The sequence below is a fragment of the Rhinichthys klamathensis genome, unplaced genomic scaffold (genome assembly GCF_029890125.1).
Source record: "Rhinichthys klamathensis goyatoka isolate OS25496 unplaced genomic scaffold, OSU_Roscu_1.1 h1tg000229l_1, whole genome shotgun sequence".
Classification (NCBI taxonomy): Eukaryota; Metazoa; Chordata; class Actinopteri; order Cypriniformes; family Leuciscidae; genus Rhinichthys; species Rhinichthys klamathensis.
In genome coordinates this window covers 1,612,506-1,628,564 of record NW_026606753.1, presented here as the reverse complement: position 1 = coordinate 1,628,564, position 16,059 = coordinate 1,612,506, and the positions used below count along the sequence as shown (strand labels likewise).

Here is a 16,059-nt window from a genome sequence, read left to right as displayed (position 1 = left end):
TATTCTTATAATATGATGACCTCTTATGTCAAAACCTCAAGAATTTTTTTATTTCTCAGTTCATGACCCCTTTAATATAACTTCGATTGTATTCGTCTGAAAGAAGAATGTCATATACACCTAGGATGACTTGAGGGTGATTAAATCATGGGCTAATTTTATTTTTTGGGTGAACTATCTCTTTAAGACTTTTGTTCATACCATTTAAGGTATTTAAAAAATGTTATAACATTAAAATTGATAAAACTTAATTTAAGACATTTTTTTACTTTTTAAGGACCCGCGGGAACACTGTGGTAGTGACAAAATCAGTTGGTTTTGTATGTGTGCATTGAGAAACTGCCAGGTGCTGAATAAAACAGGCTGTACAACAACAAAAAGATGTTGATTAGTGCACTTGACAAGAGAGCTTTAAATTGTTAGTAGAGGTGCATTTAAAGAGATACACAATTCTCAAATAATTGAGCAAATGGAGAGCATTTTTAACTTCCCTCTATGTCTCTTAAATCATCTCCTTTAAAGGTGCAATGTGTAAAAATTTTGAGTATCTATTAACAGAAATGCAATATGACATCCATAACTGTTTTCAGTGGTGTATAAAGAACTTACTTAATAAACCGTAATGTTTTTATTACCTTAGAATGAGACATTTATATCTACATAACCGCGGGCATCCCCTTCTATGAAGGTCGACATATTGTGACGTCATGTTTCTACTGTAGCCGACAGTGAACAGACAGCGTTACAGAGCGCGTTTCGTCACTACCTTGAAAGAGAAGCCGCAGAAAGCTAGAAGCTAGCCATAGACACCGTGAGTAGTGACTTTTCCCTTGTCAGTGGTGTAAAATATGTAGTTGGATTGTTTCATGTAACTTAGTTCTTCTCCCTCGCTGTGTTATGGCTTTGCTATGTGGGGATAAATGTGCTGGTTACGTTCGTGAGACAGCTGATTAGTACTCTTGTCATTACTCTCTCACCGTAAAACAGTATGTTACAGGGATCACTAACCCGTCGATCGCGGTCGACAAGTCGATCTTGGAAGCATTTTAAGTTGATCCCGAAGAGTTTTCATAATCAGAGAAAAAAAGCCTATTGTGTGTAGTAAATGGTGTCTAAGGGATGCGCTGTTACAATTATGTCATTTTTGCCGCGCGCACCTTTGGGCTCATGCGGACATGTGTCGAGCTTAAACAAGGCTTTACGCTTCAATCAGCTCAGCCACAGTCACATATTTAGCCAGCTAAACTTTTACTACCCTGTTAGAAAAAATATATAGTTGCATAGTTTCATGTGGTTCTTCTCCCTCGCTGTATTATGGGTTTGCTATGTGGGGAGAAATGTGCTGGTTACGTTTGTGAGACAATCAGCTGATTACTATTATTATATTATATATTAAGACCCTTGATCCTCACCTGACTATGACTTTGTAAACTTTATCCATGATGTGGTTTATAATGGACTGTGGTACAGAAACAGTGACAATGTTACACACTCTTGGCTTACTCTGGCCATTCTCTGCTGTCTCAGACGACGATATGTTTGTCCCGTTTTAGCCACCGTAGCTTCTTCGAAAGGGAGGGGCGAGCAGTGGGCTGAGCCCTTAGTGCAACTCGCAACCGAACCGCTAGATGTCGCTAAAAAAATACACACTGCACCTTTAAAGCACTGTCGCTACAGTCATCAAAACACCACTTGTGTACAAATTTGCTTCAACAGTAAATTGCAAGACATTCACTGTTAGATTTTAGACTTGTTGTAAGCAATGTTCCCGTTATTATGCAGAATTCTGCAGACAGTCTGTAGCTGATTTTTTATTGTGCTACATGCTCCTAAGTGTTTAGTCAGAATACAGCAGATGAATGCTTTACAAAAAGTCACAGTAGAAAAAATGCAATCAGCTACAACAGAGGATCTTTACAATGGACACACTAAATGTAGCAGTGACATTCTACTGGGCTCTTTGCACAGCAACTCAATGAGAGAATGTAGACAAACACAGATCATGCTTATAGGAGGACAAAGCAGTCTGTGCTGATGTTTTTAAGAAATTTTGAGTGTCATGGGGATTTAATTGTGAAATCAATTTAAGATTGATAACATTAAGAAATATCAAAACTTCCTCTTTTAAGACAAGGCAGAGTGCAGAGTTTAAGACAAGCCTCAGGGCTTATACACATTGACCCCCTTTTTTCTAGACTCTTCTTGTCATTTGTAAGGACTGCATATGATAGGGATGCACGATACCACTTTTTTTCAGACCAAGTACAAGTACTTACATTTGGGTACTTGCCAATACCAAGTACCGATACGAGTACTTAAAGGTGCAGTAGGACACCTGGGAAAATGCTAACTTTAGCCTGATAGCACTAAAAGCGTACGTCCCACCCTCCCTGCAAATCGGCGTCCAAAGCCACGCCTCCTGAAAGCATGAACGCGCACAGAAAAGAAGACCGGAGACAACGTTACTGCAATTAATCATGTGTCATTCACTGGTGAGAAAACTTTATAGTACAGTTAGTAACAGTACTACAATACCAAACGTAAACAAATTCTTCAAAACGGAATTAGATACAGCAAGTTTTCGGTTTGTTTAGCTAGCAAAACTTATCAGTGTATATTAATATTTCTTGCATGCCAGGGGTTCCACGATGAGAGTCTGCTTGTTGTTGCTGCTTGCCTGCCATTCTCGCTCTGTCTGCACAGTGTACGTGCACGTGCTCATGACTTATGTCTGCATGAACAGCCTGCGCAGTGGTATGCAAACACATATGTTTGGACCGAACAATACGATTGAACGAACATTCTATGGTCCTCCAAGCCTTCCACAGACGACATATATTTATAAAAAATACATTTAGACCGCTTAACAGAGTAATTGCTATCAGGATATGAGGAGACTTTCAACCAGCATAACAAAAAAGAAATCTGCAGAGAATTACATACGGCACCTTTAATAATACCATTACAGTTCTTCTAACAATGTTTATTTTTCACTTTCTGACTAACAAAGTAAATAGACAACGTGTATAATCAAATTGCTTGTGTTAAAGGAGCTATTTCTCACCCCTCCTCTTGACAATTTGGCAGAGCATAGTTTGCAGTCTGCTCTACTTTTATCATCATCGCTTATCTTAAAATATCTCCAAACGGCTGACATTACTCCTCCTCCGACTACCTGCTCAACTGACGAGAGGTTAGGCTAATGTCACGTTGCCATAAGGGGTCGTTCACATATTGTTTTTTTTTGCACGTGCAAATTCGTTATTTCAAATGTAAGCGCGCTCGTTTGTCCAGGCGCGCCTTTGTTCATGGTTGCACAGCAACGACAGACGCCACGGGAGCGCAAGCGCTTGTGGAAAGATGGAGAAAGTGGTGTGGCCACGCTTTCCATGCGTTTTTAGTCACAAACACAACTCTGCCTGGCATTTATTTGTGAATCGCTTCCTGTGCATTTGTAAATCGCTGCACATATCTGTCAATCTCTTCTTGTGCATTTGTAAATCCCCACACGCATCTGTGGATTTTGAAACACTTCACTTTACATTTGTGTGTGGATCTTAATCTATTATTTGTGAATTTGATACATTTTTGTGAATCTCAATCTATTTATTTGGAATGATGCAAAAATTCTATCCCCATAGTAGTGTTGTCACGGTACCAAGATTTCAGTATTCGATACCAATGAAAATCCATGGTTCTCGGTACCAATTTCTAGCCTGGCTGCGCCCTCCTACGCACTTCCGCTCAATTTCATTTTCCTTCAGTACTACGTTTGGGATTCTGCTGTAGACTTTGGTTTTCTCCGATCAATTTTTTGTAGGGCCAATCAGCGAACAGAGGGAGTGGCTGAGAACGATGACGTCGTGCGTTATTGAGTAGTTCAGTAATCAATGGCAGCGGAGAAAGATGCGAGCGAAGCCATTCGGTCCGTTGTAGCAACGCTGCCGAATATTAAGAAGTTAAAGCCGGAGCATGAACAATCTTTGCTTAGTTTTGTTTTGGCCATGATGTTGTGGCCCTCCTCCCCACGGGATTCGACATACATCACGAGAAAACGTTAGCGATTGGTGGCAGATCCAGAGTGACTCTGGGCAGATCCAATAGTTTTAGACTTCAATAGAGTACCCGCCTACAAGGAAGTTAACGATTGTCAATGGAGTGGTGCCAGACTCTCTGTACAAATGAAATGTATGAGAGTCTGGTAGAACCAGGCTAACCAATTTCGGTATCAAAGCTTAATTTAATTTATTTTACTTTAAATTTAATTTAATTAATTTAATTTACATATATTAAAGTGTATATCACGGTTACAAAGATGGAAACTGTAGTATTAAAAACACTTTACAATAGATAACATTAGATAAAATGACCCAACAATAAACAATAGTTATATACTGTAGTAATTATTCTCCTTGGGGGTTAATTAAAAAATTTACTAATACATTTTTAAAATAAAAAGTTTTATCTGTTAACATTATTAAATGCACAATGAATAAAGTGAACAAACATGAACAATCAAGTCTTTCTATTAAATAACATTCACAAACATTAATTAATGTTGTAAAAATATATTGTTCACTCAATGTGTTGATGTTAGATAACGCATTAAGTAATGTTAAAGGTACAATATGCAGGATTTTTCGCCACCAGAGGTCGCTAACCTCTTACAATAACAAATGCGTATATTGATGATGTATATTCCACATTAAGCTGAATTATGGATCTTGTCTTCAAGCTGATGGATCTTTTATGGATGAGTGAATAGAATACATTAATGTTTTTAACATGACTGTGGTATGAAGCATATTATAATGTTAATCTAGCTTACTTAGTCTCATACAGCCTAACAACCTAACTAACAACATTCAACACACTAGTGTTGTCAAAAATATCGATATTTCGATACATATCGATACTGAAATATCTGAACGGTACCAATACTAATTTCCCGAAGTATCGATACTAGTCCTTTCACTTCTCTCAAAAGGCGCGTTGACAAACACCACACGTGACGCACTCGTCTCCCATTCGCTCTGGTTAAATAGCAAAAGTGAAGTGAATGGAAAGATGGCGAGGGCGGCGCCCCCGCGACCGGCTTTGGTTGATTGATAAAGAACACCACGAGCGGGCATGTCGGAGAATAGCGCGGACACGCGTAAAAAACACACCGTGAGCGGGCATGTCGGAGTCGGAGAATAGCGTGGACACGCGCTACACACCGCGAGCGGGCATGTCGGAGAATAGTGCGGACGCGAGCGGGCATGTCGGAGAATAGCGCGGACACAAGAATTATTATTAAAAATTATTATTTAATTCAGCAATTTTCCTTCATTAGCGATTATCATCAATTTGATTACACAGATATTAATTAAACTAAACAGCTAGACAATGGCATCTCTGAATTCAATAATGACATGCCTTTAACTGAAAATTGAATGTTTAATCTTATTATTATACATTACTGACTCTCTATCCTCCAATTTGATACTGTTAAGTGCTTTTTTGTTACAGTATATTTTAATCTTTGATAACAGTAGGTAATAAAATGACATCATGTTAGCTCTGGTCCAATTAAAAAATATAAACAAATAGAACTCAGGACATTTTTCTTCATGTAAAATATACCTCATTGTCATGTTCTAGACTTGTTATATTTAGCTTTAAATTAAAAAAATACCCCCTTAATATTGTGGCAGTTTTTTCTCCGTGGTATCGAAAATGGTATCGAATATCGATATTTTTCAAGGTATCGTATCGAAGTTAGAAATTCTAGTATCGTGACAACACTACAACACACTCAAATGCCGTTTAGTGTGGTAGTGTAACTGTTAAAGCAAGTGAAACAGCGCTGCGTTACCTCAAGTTTAATTCGTCTAATAAACTGACCTGTGTGAGTATTAATTCAGCACTTGCGTGTAGTTCGGTAGAATGAAATGTCCTTATACCTTTATATCCGCTGGACTCGCGTTGCATGTGACGTTGCATGTGACGCTGGTATACGTCTAGCAATCATGCCCAAAATTCACCTAACATGAACCCAATCGAACATTTGTGGTTCGACTTGGAAAAGCGGGTTTGTGCAATGTACAGGAACTGGAGGACCTGCTGTTGACATTATGGTACCAGATACCACAGGAGACCAATCGCCACCTCGTTGAATCAATGCCTCGCTGCATGGCCGCTGTTTTGCGGGCTAAAGGTGGTTCTTACAGGTACTTAGGTAGGTGGCCATAATGTAATGGCTAATCGTCGTATATATTAGGGGTGTAATGGTTCTCGATAAAAAATCAAAGCGTACCGTTCTTCACCCATGGTTCGGTACGCACTTGCACCGCGGTTCATCTTAAATCTGACGACACATCCATAATATGGTTTGTTGAATATTTTAAATTACCTTTTATTTGTTATACTTTCCGTTTTTGTTTTAATTTTACTTTCATTTCTGTCATTTTTATAATTATTATTTTTTCTAAATAGTATTAATTTATTTTGTATTTCATTTTTAGTTTTATTCCAGTTAGTAATTTTAGTACTCAAACTTATTTCAGTTAGTTGCCAAGACAACATTTCTAATTTTCTAATAATCTAATTATTTATATTTTATTTCAGATTTATTTTAATTAACAAAAATGTTATTGACAAAACTGCTGATTTCTGAGAGTTTCATCCATGCTTAATATTTATAAATATTACTCACGGATCTCCTCCACCACCTCTGGATCACATTCTTTATACTTTTCCAGTTCAACCTTCAGATGATCTCTCTGATTTTTCAATGCCACGAGTTCTTTCTGGAGATCCTCTCTCTCATCCTAAACGCACACAAAAACAGTAGTCAGAAACAGCCCACAAACATTACACAGTGTAGTAATCTAGCCTAAAGAGACAGAGAGGTGAACGCACATTAACTTCACGTCCCACTTTGGCTTTGTCAACTGCTTGCTGAAGGGCTTTTTTACGCTGATTTCCATCTTCATGCTACTCAGACAAAAAAAAAGAAATTAATACATTGCACTTCTGCAAAAAATCTCTATCTCAGAACACAATGAATTAACCAAGATCTACATCAATGGCATAATATTAAAGCATACACTGTAAAAAAATGTGTGTAATTTTTACAGAATTCTAAAGAAATATGGTGCATTAAAAACCTGTTAATTGGTTAAATTAAGTTGCCTTAATATGGTGAAAAATTATAAATGGTATAACATCACATTATATGTAATTTTACTGTTAAACATGGTCATATTTATGGCATATAAAAATATGAATTACCATATAATTTACAGTGAACAGTAAAAGGACATTACTTATCTGCTTATTTTTGTTATCCATAATGTACATAAGGTTGTTTTGTGTTGCATGTTCTGTTTAGTTCATTTTCATTGTATTATTTTGGTTTCATGTGGGGGTTTTTTCATGTGTGAACTTTTGACCCTATATACTGTCTATAAATAAGTATTGACCATGTTTTATAGACAGGCCAATTAATTGAACTCTGATTCATCACGTGGCTTTCTGTTGTTGGTTGGTTGGTGTTTTAACGCCATGTCAAGCTTCCTTGGCTATATATATATATACAGATATATATATATATATATAATAGGGCTGTCACTTTTGTGAAAAAATCCTGATCGATTTTTGAGACATAAATGTTCATTGAATCGATTGTAAAATCGATTTTCCATGTCTAAAGACGTTTACATTTTCAGCGCCAAATACAGGCAAATCCACGGACAACTAACAGGCATTAGAACGAACGTAAAGAGTGCGCTTGAGACGCGCACAAGTCAGCAATATTTCTGATGATTTATTGGTATGAAGTTTCTTGCACAATGACAAACAGGAGTGCAATATTCTCGAAAAACAATAAGCAGAGTGGACTGCCATAACATCAATGAAAAAGATTACTGCAGGCTTCAACATGGCTGTGTTTACGATTAGAAATGTCAAACAAATTTCGCCTACGTAGGCGATTGTAGGCCGAATCTGTATCTGTATGCATGAGACTGTGTCTGAATACACATAGAATTCACATTTTTGTTGTAAAAAGAGACACATTATGCAGAAGTATAGTATAGTTTGTATGTGTGTTTGTCAGAGCCTGCAGTTGCTGTGTGACGCGCGTTCGCTGCGGGCGTGTCGTGACGAGCTGGACGCGCTCCGAGAGAAGGCCGTTAAAATCGATTCCCTATTTTCGTTTTCGATACTTGTGTTGGTTGGTCCGATCGATTGTGCAATCGATTTTCGAACGTAAAGTGACAGCCCTAATATATAAAGTGCTTAGCAAATTTATTAGACCACCTGTCATAATAAAGAGAAAACAAATATTTTAGGAATCTGTCAAAAACGTAATGTTAAAAAATGTTTTTTTTTGTCATTTATTAGGCAAATAACAAACTGAAACAACTACATAGTCTTTATTCACACATAATAACCAAAAAACTTTAACTTATAATATTTTGTACGCCATCCTTTGGCCTTGATAACAGCTTGCATTCTTGCTGGCATTGTTTTTATATACATTACTTTTCCAGTTTTCCACTGTTATTATTGACTTCCAAATAGTTTCTAGTTGTTCCCAAAGACTTGCTTTTGATGAAACTTTTGTACGATCTATCTTTGAATCCACTAAATCCCAAATTTGTTAAATAGGATTCAAGTCCAGACTATGACTTTGCCAACTGTGATTAAAGAGCTTAAACATACTAGTGGATTAACCATTACAGAAACATTCAAAAGAATATTTTGGTAATCACCAATACTGTTAGTTCAGGAAAGCTGTGGCACAAACCTTACATTGGGTGGTGGTCTTATATATTTTTTTAAATATAACAAGATGAGCATAGCGATGGATCTTTATTTGATAATAAAAACTTGGTTATGATTCTGGAATGTCTTATTCAGCATTGAGTATATATGATCTGATCCCAGTGATTATTGAAAATAAAAAGATGCAACTTCTACCCACATTAGAGTTCATTTCATAGTTTGTTAAACCAACTGATCCAGTACATTTTGCAAGAAGGGCCGGTACGTCCAGGCTGTAGAACCTGATAAAGGTGGACGGCGTGTGAACCGTATCGAAAGGGAATGCTCCAGTTACTCACGCATATCATGCCATGCGACATGCTGAGTCGACACTGTCGTTAGTCAGATTCCTTTCAACACTGCACAGAACGGCATAGATTTTGTTGAGCATTCCGAGTTCTGCATGCTTACAAATCCTTTCATTATAACCAACAAAGTATAAACATGATGTCAATAAGAGATTCATTGTGCAGCATAGACAGCTTCATATATAATATTGGGAGTATTCGCAGAAGTGCAGTTTTGTGACCCTCGCGTTGAGCTGAATGGACAGCTTCAGTGATTATAATGATGATCTTTGCTCGCTTTCTGTATATAATATATTTTTCATTCTGCCAACTACAAATTGGTACGTTTTGGATTAAAAACCGTATTTAAATGTGCAATGAATTCGATTGAAAGTGATAACCATAGCACTGGATGGAACAAAAGAACCTGATACTGTATGCCAAATGATCTGTGCATTAAGTCTTACGGCCGTTTCACACATACTCCGTGTGTATGCGGTGCGTCTGCGGTACAGGAGCAGCACGCGCTATAGTGCTTTCACATATGCTGCGTTTGCAGTGCGTAACTGATCCGCGGCTGTACCACAAACACATACTCACTATTTTTATTTCAAATCCAGAAGTTATGCAGCAACTTTTATTTCAAAAAAAAAGTTTTGTCAGCATTGCGATTCTCTTTGTACTAGGGGTGTAACGGTACACAAAAATCACGGTTCGGTACGTACCTCGGTTTTAAAGTCACGGTTCGGTACATTTTCGATACAGCAAAAAGTAAGAAATGCCAGAGAAATTTCCTATTTGTTAAAAGAAAAAATATTTTTTAAATAAGTGTGAGTTTTCCTTCATCTTGAAACTTTCAGGTTTATAAATGGGGGTCATCTTTGAAGGATGAACAAATAATGTTTTGGTCATCACATTAAAAATAACATTTAAATATATGAAGAGTTTAGATGCAAAAGCCATTTGAAATTTTCTTCTAGAATGATCATTTTTATCAAGCTTGTATATTTAAGTTCAGTAATTTCACTTAAATGGCAATGAAGATTGTATTGCCTATTAATTGTCATTTGAGTAAAATTACTGAACTTAAATATACAAGCTTCATAAAAATGATCATTCTAGAAGAAAATTTCAAATGGCACTTATAGAGGCTTTTGCATCTGAAATCTTCATATAGGCTATTTATTTATATAATATTTGAGTTTTGAAGTGCTGGAAAAAGATGTGTGAAGTACTTGAAAGCATTTCACTATTCCAGCCAAACTGGTTACAGTTAGTGTTGTTACTATATTAAATCCATGGTGGATGTTGCTGGATGTGGACGTAAAGTATTACTAGTTCATTCACGGCACAATATTTCTCCTGGTGTCCACGTCAGCGCTGTTTGAACTAATAGAGATCTACGGTTAATAACGGAGAAATGTGAATGCTTCTCACTAGATCTCGCAGCGATGTTATTACTTCAGTGGCGAATTCAAATGTTTCTCTTAGCGCTGTGTTGTAACGGTTGTAACAGTGTCGCTTGATCGAGATCGGCTCCCGCTGCACAGATGTTGCTGCTCCGAACTGATAAACGATCCGTGAAGCACAATAGCGCAGTTTCGTTCCGCTTTCATTACGTTTGCCATTTGATGTTGCGCAACGTTGTGGTGATCGCGCCAGCGCGAATTTTGTCGGCAGGAAAAATGGTCCAAGGAATCGTTCGGTTTGTATGCGTACCGAACCCGAAGCCTCGAACCGAAACGGTTCAATACGAATACATGTACCGTTACACCCCTACTTTGTACACATATACAAACTTGAATGGACGTTGAATGCACGTTTAAACACAATTTAAACAACATAGGCCTATAATTCCATGCATTACTTCTATATATATTAAGTTGCTTAAGCAAGTGGTCAAATATTTAACCATGTACTTATATTAAAATCGCAAACATTTTAAATTAAAACTTAAAATTGACAAAAACAGCCGACTTTCATGCCTTTTCTTTTGCATTTAAATTTTAATACAATAAATCTTGCATGTCACAAATAACTTGTTTTTTCACCTCCACGAATGAGACGAGGGTCGTTCATTATGTCCTTGTTGAGGTAATTAATTAAATACATTTATGGTGAGATTACAACATTTCATTGAATTAAATGCATTTATGGTGAAATTACTACATTTTCAGGTCAATCTGTGTTCATTTTGACCACGAACCGTGCGCTGTCACTTTAATTCAGCGTTTGCAGCACAGCAGAGATAGACTCGGTGTGTAAACGATCTCTGCTCTGCTGTATACGCACCGCAACTGGAACGGATCGACGGACCGCATCCGCGTGCAGTGTGAAAGCTCTAACCTGTTAACATGGGTACGGAAAAAAATACGCACCGCATACGCACTGCAAACGGAGTATGTGTGAAACGGGCGTTAGAGTGTAAATGCAAAATAATAGTCCTGCTACATTTTCTATGTAATGTGTTACATTGGTGCTCATTTTATAACTTTTCAAATCAGTCACTCAGTGACAGACTTTTAAATATTAAATAGTTCTAAGCACTTTATGATTTGTCCTGACAGAGATTATTTATTATTTCATAAATAAATAGGATAAGTTAATATTACAAACCGTTTCTTTGCATTTATTTTGGATTTATTGGTATATTGGTATGCGGCATCAATATGCCATTTTTAAAGTAAAAAAAAGCAGCAACCACAGCTGCCTTTTTATAGTAAATTTTACTATGAATTCTACTATAAATTGAAGTATGTTTTTCCAGTGTACATGTTAGCAGTAAAGCAGCAGTGCAGATTAATGAGAGTGAGATTTCAGAAAGAGATGCCCTTACTTGTCTCTCCAGTTCCTCTAATCTGTGTTTACGTGCATGCAAGGCTTTACTGGGGAACGCCCAGTAATAGTTGGAGGTGCCCACCCTCTCGGTGTCCACCATGTTATCATCCACCAGACTCTGCAACACGTCTTTCACTGACATAGGAGCTAAAGAAAAAGATTAAACAAATTCTCCAGTAACAATTCTGCCCATGAACCGCTCAATGTAAGAGAGAACTGTCACTTGTCCTTTCAGGCCAGTGCTGCATTGCCACTTAAAGTTTGAGATAATTTAACTGATCTTGTACAATACTTTTTAAGCCTTGCAAACATAAGCATTTGGTTTTCTGTCATGTTTTCTACATCATGGCATTTGACACCAAGATAATAAGGCTAACATGGATGAGGCTTTGCATCATATAACTGTTAAATAATACAATAAAGCTGTATAATTTCTTGCATTTCACCATTTCAGGTTTCATTGTAATAATGTAGCTCAAACTGAGTAGCCTATCACTCAGAAACGTCCAGCTCAAGTCGTCCTTAGCGATGGAGGTTCGGGTTAAATAACTAGTTCTTCCAATGTTTCATCATCAGACTCGCACTGAGATTAAAATCGACATTATCGATACAGTTTTTACAGTGTTTACAATCGCTGAGGTTGAAGCCTCCGGAGCTAAAACTGTTTTTTGACCTTTGATGCATGTAAACCTGTTAGGAGACCTCTAAAACAAAACCAGGAGCCTTTAAAAACGCATTAAAGGGGCACTTTAAGCTTTTACTTGTTTTGAAAAGTGGATAAATGGGACTACAAAGATTCCCTGGGACATTAAACGTCATCACGCCGAATAGCTAAACTCATTTACTCACTAGTTCAGTTTTACAGCATCACTCTGTTTATACTCACACTCATTCAAACTATTTTGACTCACTTTTTAAAATAAAGACTAAAAGAGTTGTCAGAAGCTTCAAGGTGGTGACACTGAAGTCAAGTGACAGTGGTGTAGTTTTTTTTACTTCTGTGATAGCCTAAATCACAGAAGTATTTAGGCTTCAAAATTCATAAACGTAGAGTTCATTTGTGAATATTATCATGATGAACAAAACGTGTTTTGTAAGAATTATAAACTTTTGTTGGATACAGACGAGCTATAATAATAATTTAGGCTTCAAAATTCATAAACGTAGAGTTCATTTGTGAATATTATCATGATGAACAAAACGTGTTTTGTAAGAATTATAAACTTTTGTTGGATACAGACGAGCTATAATAATAATAACCCATAAGCCAATGAAAAAAACTTCCAGGTCGTCCTAAATGTGCCATCACTGCAGCAGTCTACTAATTTCTATGTTTTACTGTTTGCAAAAAATCCATTGACATCAATTAAAAAACGGCCTGTCTCATTTGCAATGTCCCGCGGCATTACTTTTTTTATTTTTTGCTAACCGTGGATGTTTGCTTTAAAGAGGCTCTGGTATGTGTTTGTGGTGATTAACAGACATTTTATTTTATTTTTTTGTAAAGTTATACCAGTTTATTTTTTATTATTATCACTTCTTTCAAGAGGATAAACACTTCTTTAAAGTGTTCTTTAAATAGGATAAAGCCTACGATCGGTAAATGAGCGACCATCACTGAGAGGCACAAAATCACTCTCCACAACATTTTTATTCACGGTGCCTTGCTAAGGGGAATGATCTCCCTGCCTTCATCAGGAACGCAGAATCCCTGACAACATTCAAAAGACAGCTGAAAACTCATCTCTTCTTTGAGCACTTAACCTCGTAATTAAAAAAAAAAAAAAAAAAATTTAAAAATGATCCTTTCCTTTTACTTTAATCCCTCCCTTGTCTAGGTTATGCTAGTGCTACTATAAGCAATGTCTGAAACTTTGTATTTTGAGCACTTCTTGTATTGTTTGCCTCTTCATGATGAATCGCTTGCTGTATTCCTAATTTTTAAGTCGCTTAACATAAAGGCGTCTGCTAAATGACAATGTAAATGTATTTCATCAGCATAACAATATACTTCTAAATCTCTTAGGCAGTACTTTTCCTGAATTTCCGTCCTGGGCATTTCTACAACTAGGTTAATCACATTGGCACCTCCTGTGGATATCCTCTGCTTTCAATCCAAATCAAACAGGTAAGGATCAGTTTTCTGATGATTACCATTACATGCGTTTTAAGTACCGTACATGTAGGGTCACTTGGAGCTCCCTCTATCGGTGACATGGACTTATCAATGCCAAGAACATAAACTAAAGATTATATTACAGGTTGATAAAACTTACTGATTCCTTTGGATTTGGGGGCGATTTTTTCTATATCTTTAAGCTGAAACACATCTTTCTGGAAGGGGGAAAAATCATATGAATTAACATCATCTTCCACAGTTTGCGAACCATTAGAGAACTGTGTCAGACATGTACACAATCAAACATTTAGAATCTTAATGAACTCATTCAAATGAGAATGTGAAATCGTGCCTACTTACGGTTTCAAAAAATATTTCCATCATACGACTTCTTTTTTCTTCCAAGCTAAGTCCTTTCTTTTTAGACTGTGGATTATAAAAGATAGAGCCTTTGTATCAATAAGGTGAACACAGTTCTGCATTTTTAACATAAAAAAAAAATCAGCTATCATTATTACTGAATCGCCGTTCTGTTTTTATTTGTAATTAACCCTTTCAGTATCTTATCTTTGAGAAAAAAATAAAACATGTTTCTGACACAAGTGTAAATATAGTATTATATTAAAAAAATTGGTTCAAAAACTGATTCATCTCAAATACGGTATTATGTGTTCCAGAATGTTCAATACACCAATTGTTAAACTGTCTTGAAATATTTTAGGGGGGCCTTCAGGATGAAGGCTGACTTTAATATTATGTGATTTTATTAGTTTTAATTAGCATGACAGAGTTAAAAAAAAGAAAAGAAAAGAACAAGTAACAATTAATTAATTAACCTCATCCTTCTGTTCAAGAAACATATTGATTAACGTTATTCAATAATGACTTATGGTCTGAAGACAGGTGTTTATTTGGGTAGTGAGTGCCAATGTAAATGTAATATTATAAATTTGATTAAAACAAATTGTTTGTGTTAATAGCATCCTAGCGATGTGAATGCTCGGTCATCATACGTTATGTGTTTAACTTTAGTGGCTTCGAATTAGAATACGTGAAATGATAATGTTATAAGCTTTCATTCAACAGCATTAACATTCGTCAAAGACTAAATCTAACAAACTTAACCTTGATGCAACAGCCCAAAAACAACACTATTTTGGGTGTCATAAAAACATTTTGACAAATTTATTCACAAATCAAAGAGATCTCAACACAATCTAGAATTATTCGACCTGTTTAACACAGTTCTGCAAACATGCAGTTTATTCATATAAGCGAATTTTTCTGAACAATATTCTAAGTAATATAATTATTAAATGCAATAACTTATGTTCTTTCTTACCATGTTTGACACTTCCACAGCTTGAGTTTGGCGCGAGATGTGAAGGAAGGGGAACTCACTGCGCGTGCGTGTTGCTAGAGTGTAGAAGTGCGCATGCGCGGCGGATACTATTGGCTTTCTGAGCTTGGGACATGGTGGTAGATTCGCAAAAATATGCTTTAGTTTGGAATAGTACTAAAAAAATATTATCTATTTAGTTAACCCTATATAAGTTCTCTCTTAATAATTTAATGACTGCGTTGCCATGACTATGTTTGTCTCATGCACCAACGTCCAACGACATCAGGTTTTATGATTTTAAGAGTGTAGTACCAGAGAATGTAGACGGGCTTTGGTAGTAGGCTACTGACTGAGAGTAGTATCAGTGGAAAAGTCAAAGGTCCCAATATATTTTGCTTCTATATGTTTGCAAGGTTTTCCAGGAGGTTGACCAGAGCTACCCTTATATGATACTGCCCCTCTTCATCAAGTATTTAATTGCAGCACAATATTGTTTTATTATTATTATTATTAGCCTATAGGCCTACTGAATATTTATGCATTTTTGAAGAGGCTTAATATTCATGACTCAGTCCTTGGCCAGAAAGTTACTAAGAACATTTGCCTCACCAAATACATAAGTGTGTAAAAAAATAAGCAGATGTCAGTGAAACAGAAAATGT

The 16,059-nt window shown here is 36.5% G+C and overlaps 1 protein-coding gene across 1 annotated transcript in view; it reads right to left on the bottom strand.

Annotated features, from left to right (window-relative positions):
- mnd1 (meiotic nuclear divisions 1 homolog (S. cerevisiae)) overlaps positions 1-15,465 on the bottom strand; it is a 29,594-nt gene extending 14,129 nt beyond the window's left edge. Inside the window, exons 1-6 of the mRNA XM_056265169.1 lie at positions 15,398-15,465; positions 14,416-14,481; positions 14,213-14,270; positions 11,935-12,083; positions 6,904-6,978; positions 6,698-6,812 (exon numbers count right to left, since the gene is read on the bottom strand). Coding sequence (XP_056121144.1) covers positions 6,698-6,812; positions 6,904-6,978; positions 11,935-12,083; positions 14,213-14,270; positions 14,416-14,481; positions 15,398-15,400 — 466 coding nt within the window. The 5' untranslated portion in view covers positions 15,401-15,465. The remainder of the gene's footprint in view (positions 1-6,697; positions 6,813-6,903; positions 6,979-11,934; positions 12,084-14,212; positions 14,271-14,415; positions 14,482-15,397) is intronic.
- Between the last annotated feature and the right edge of the window lie 594 nt (positions 15,466-16,059).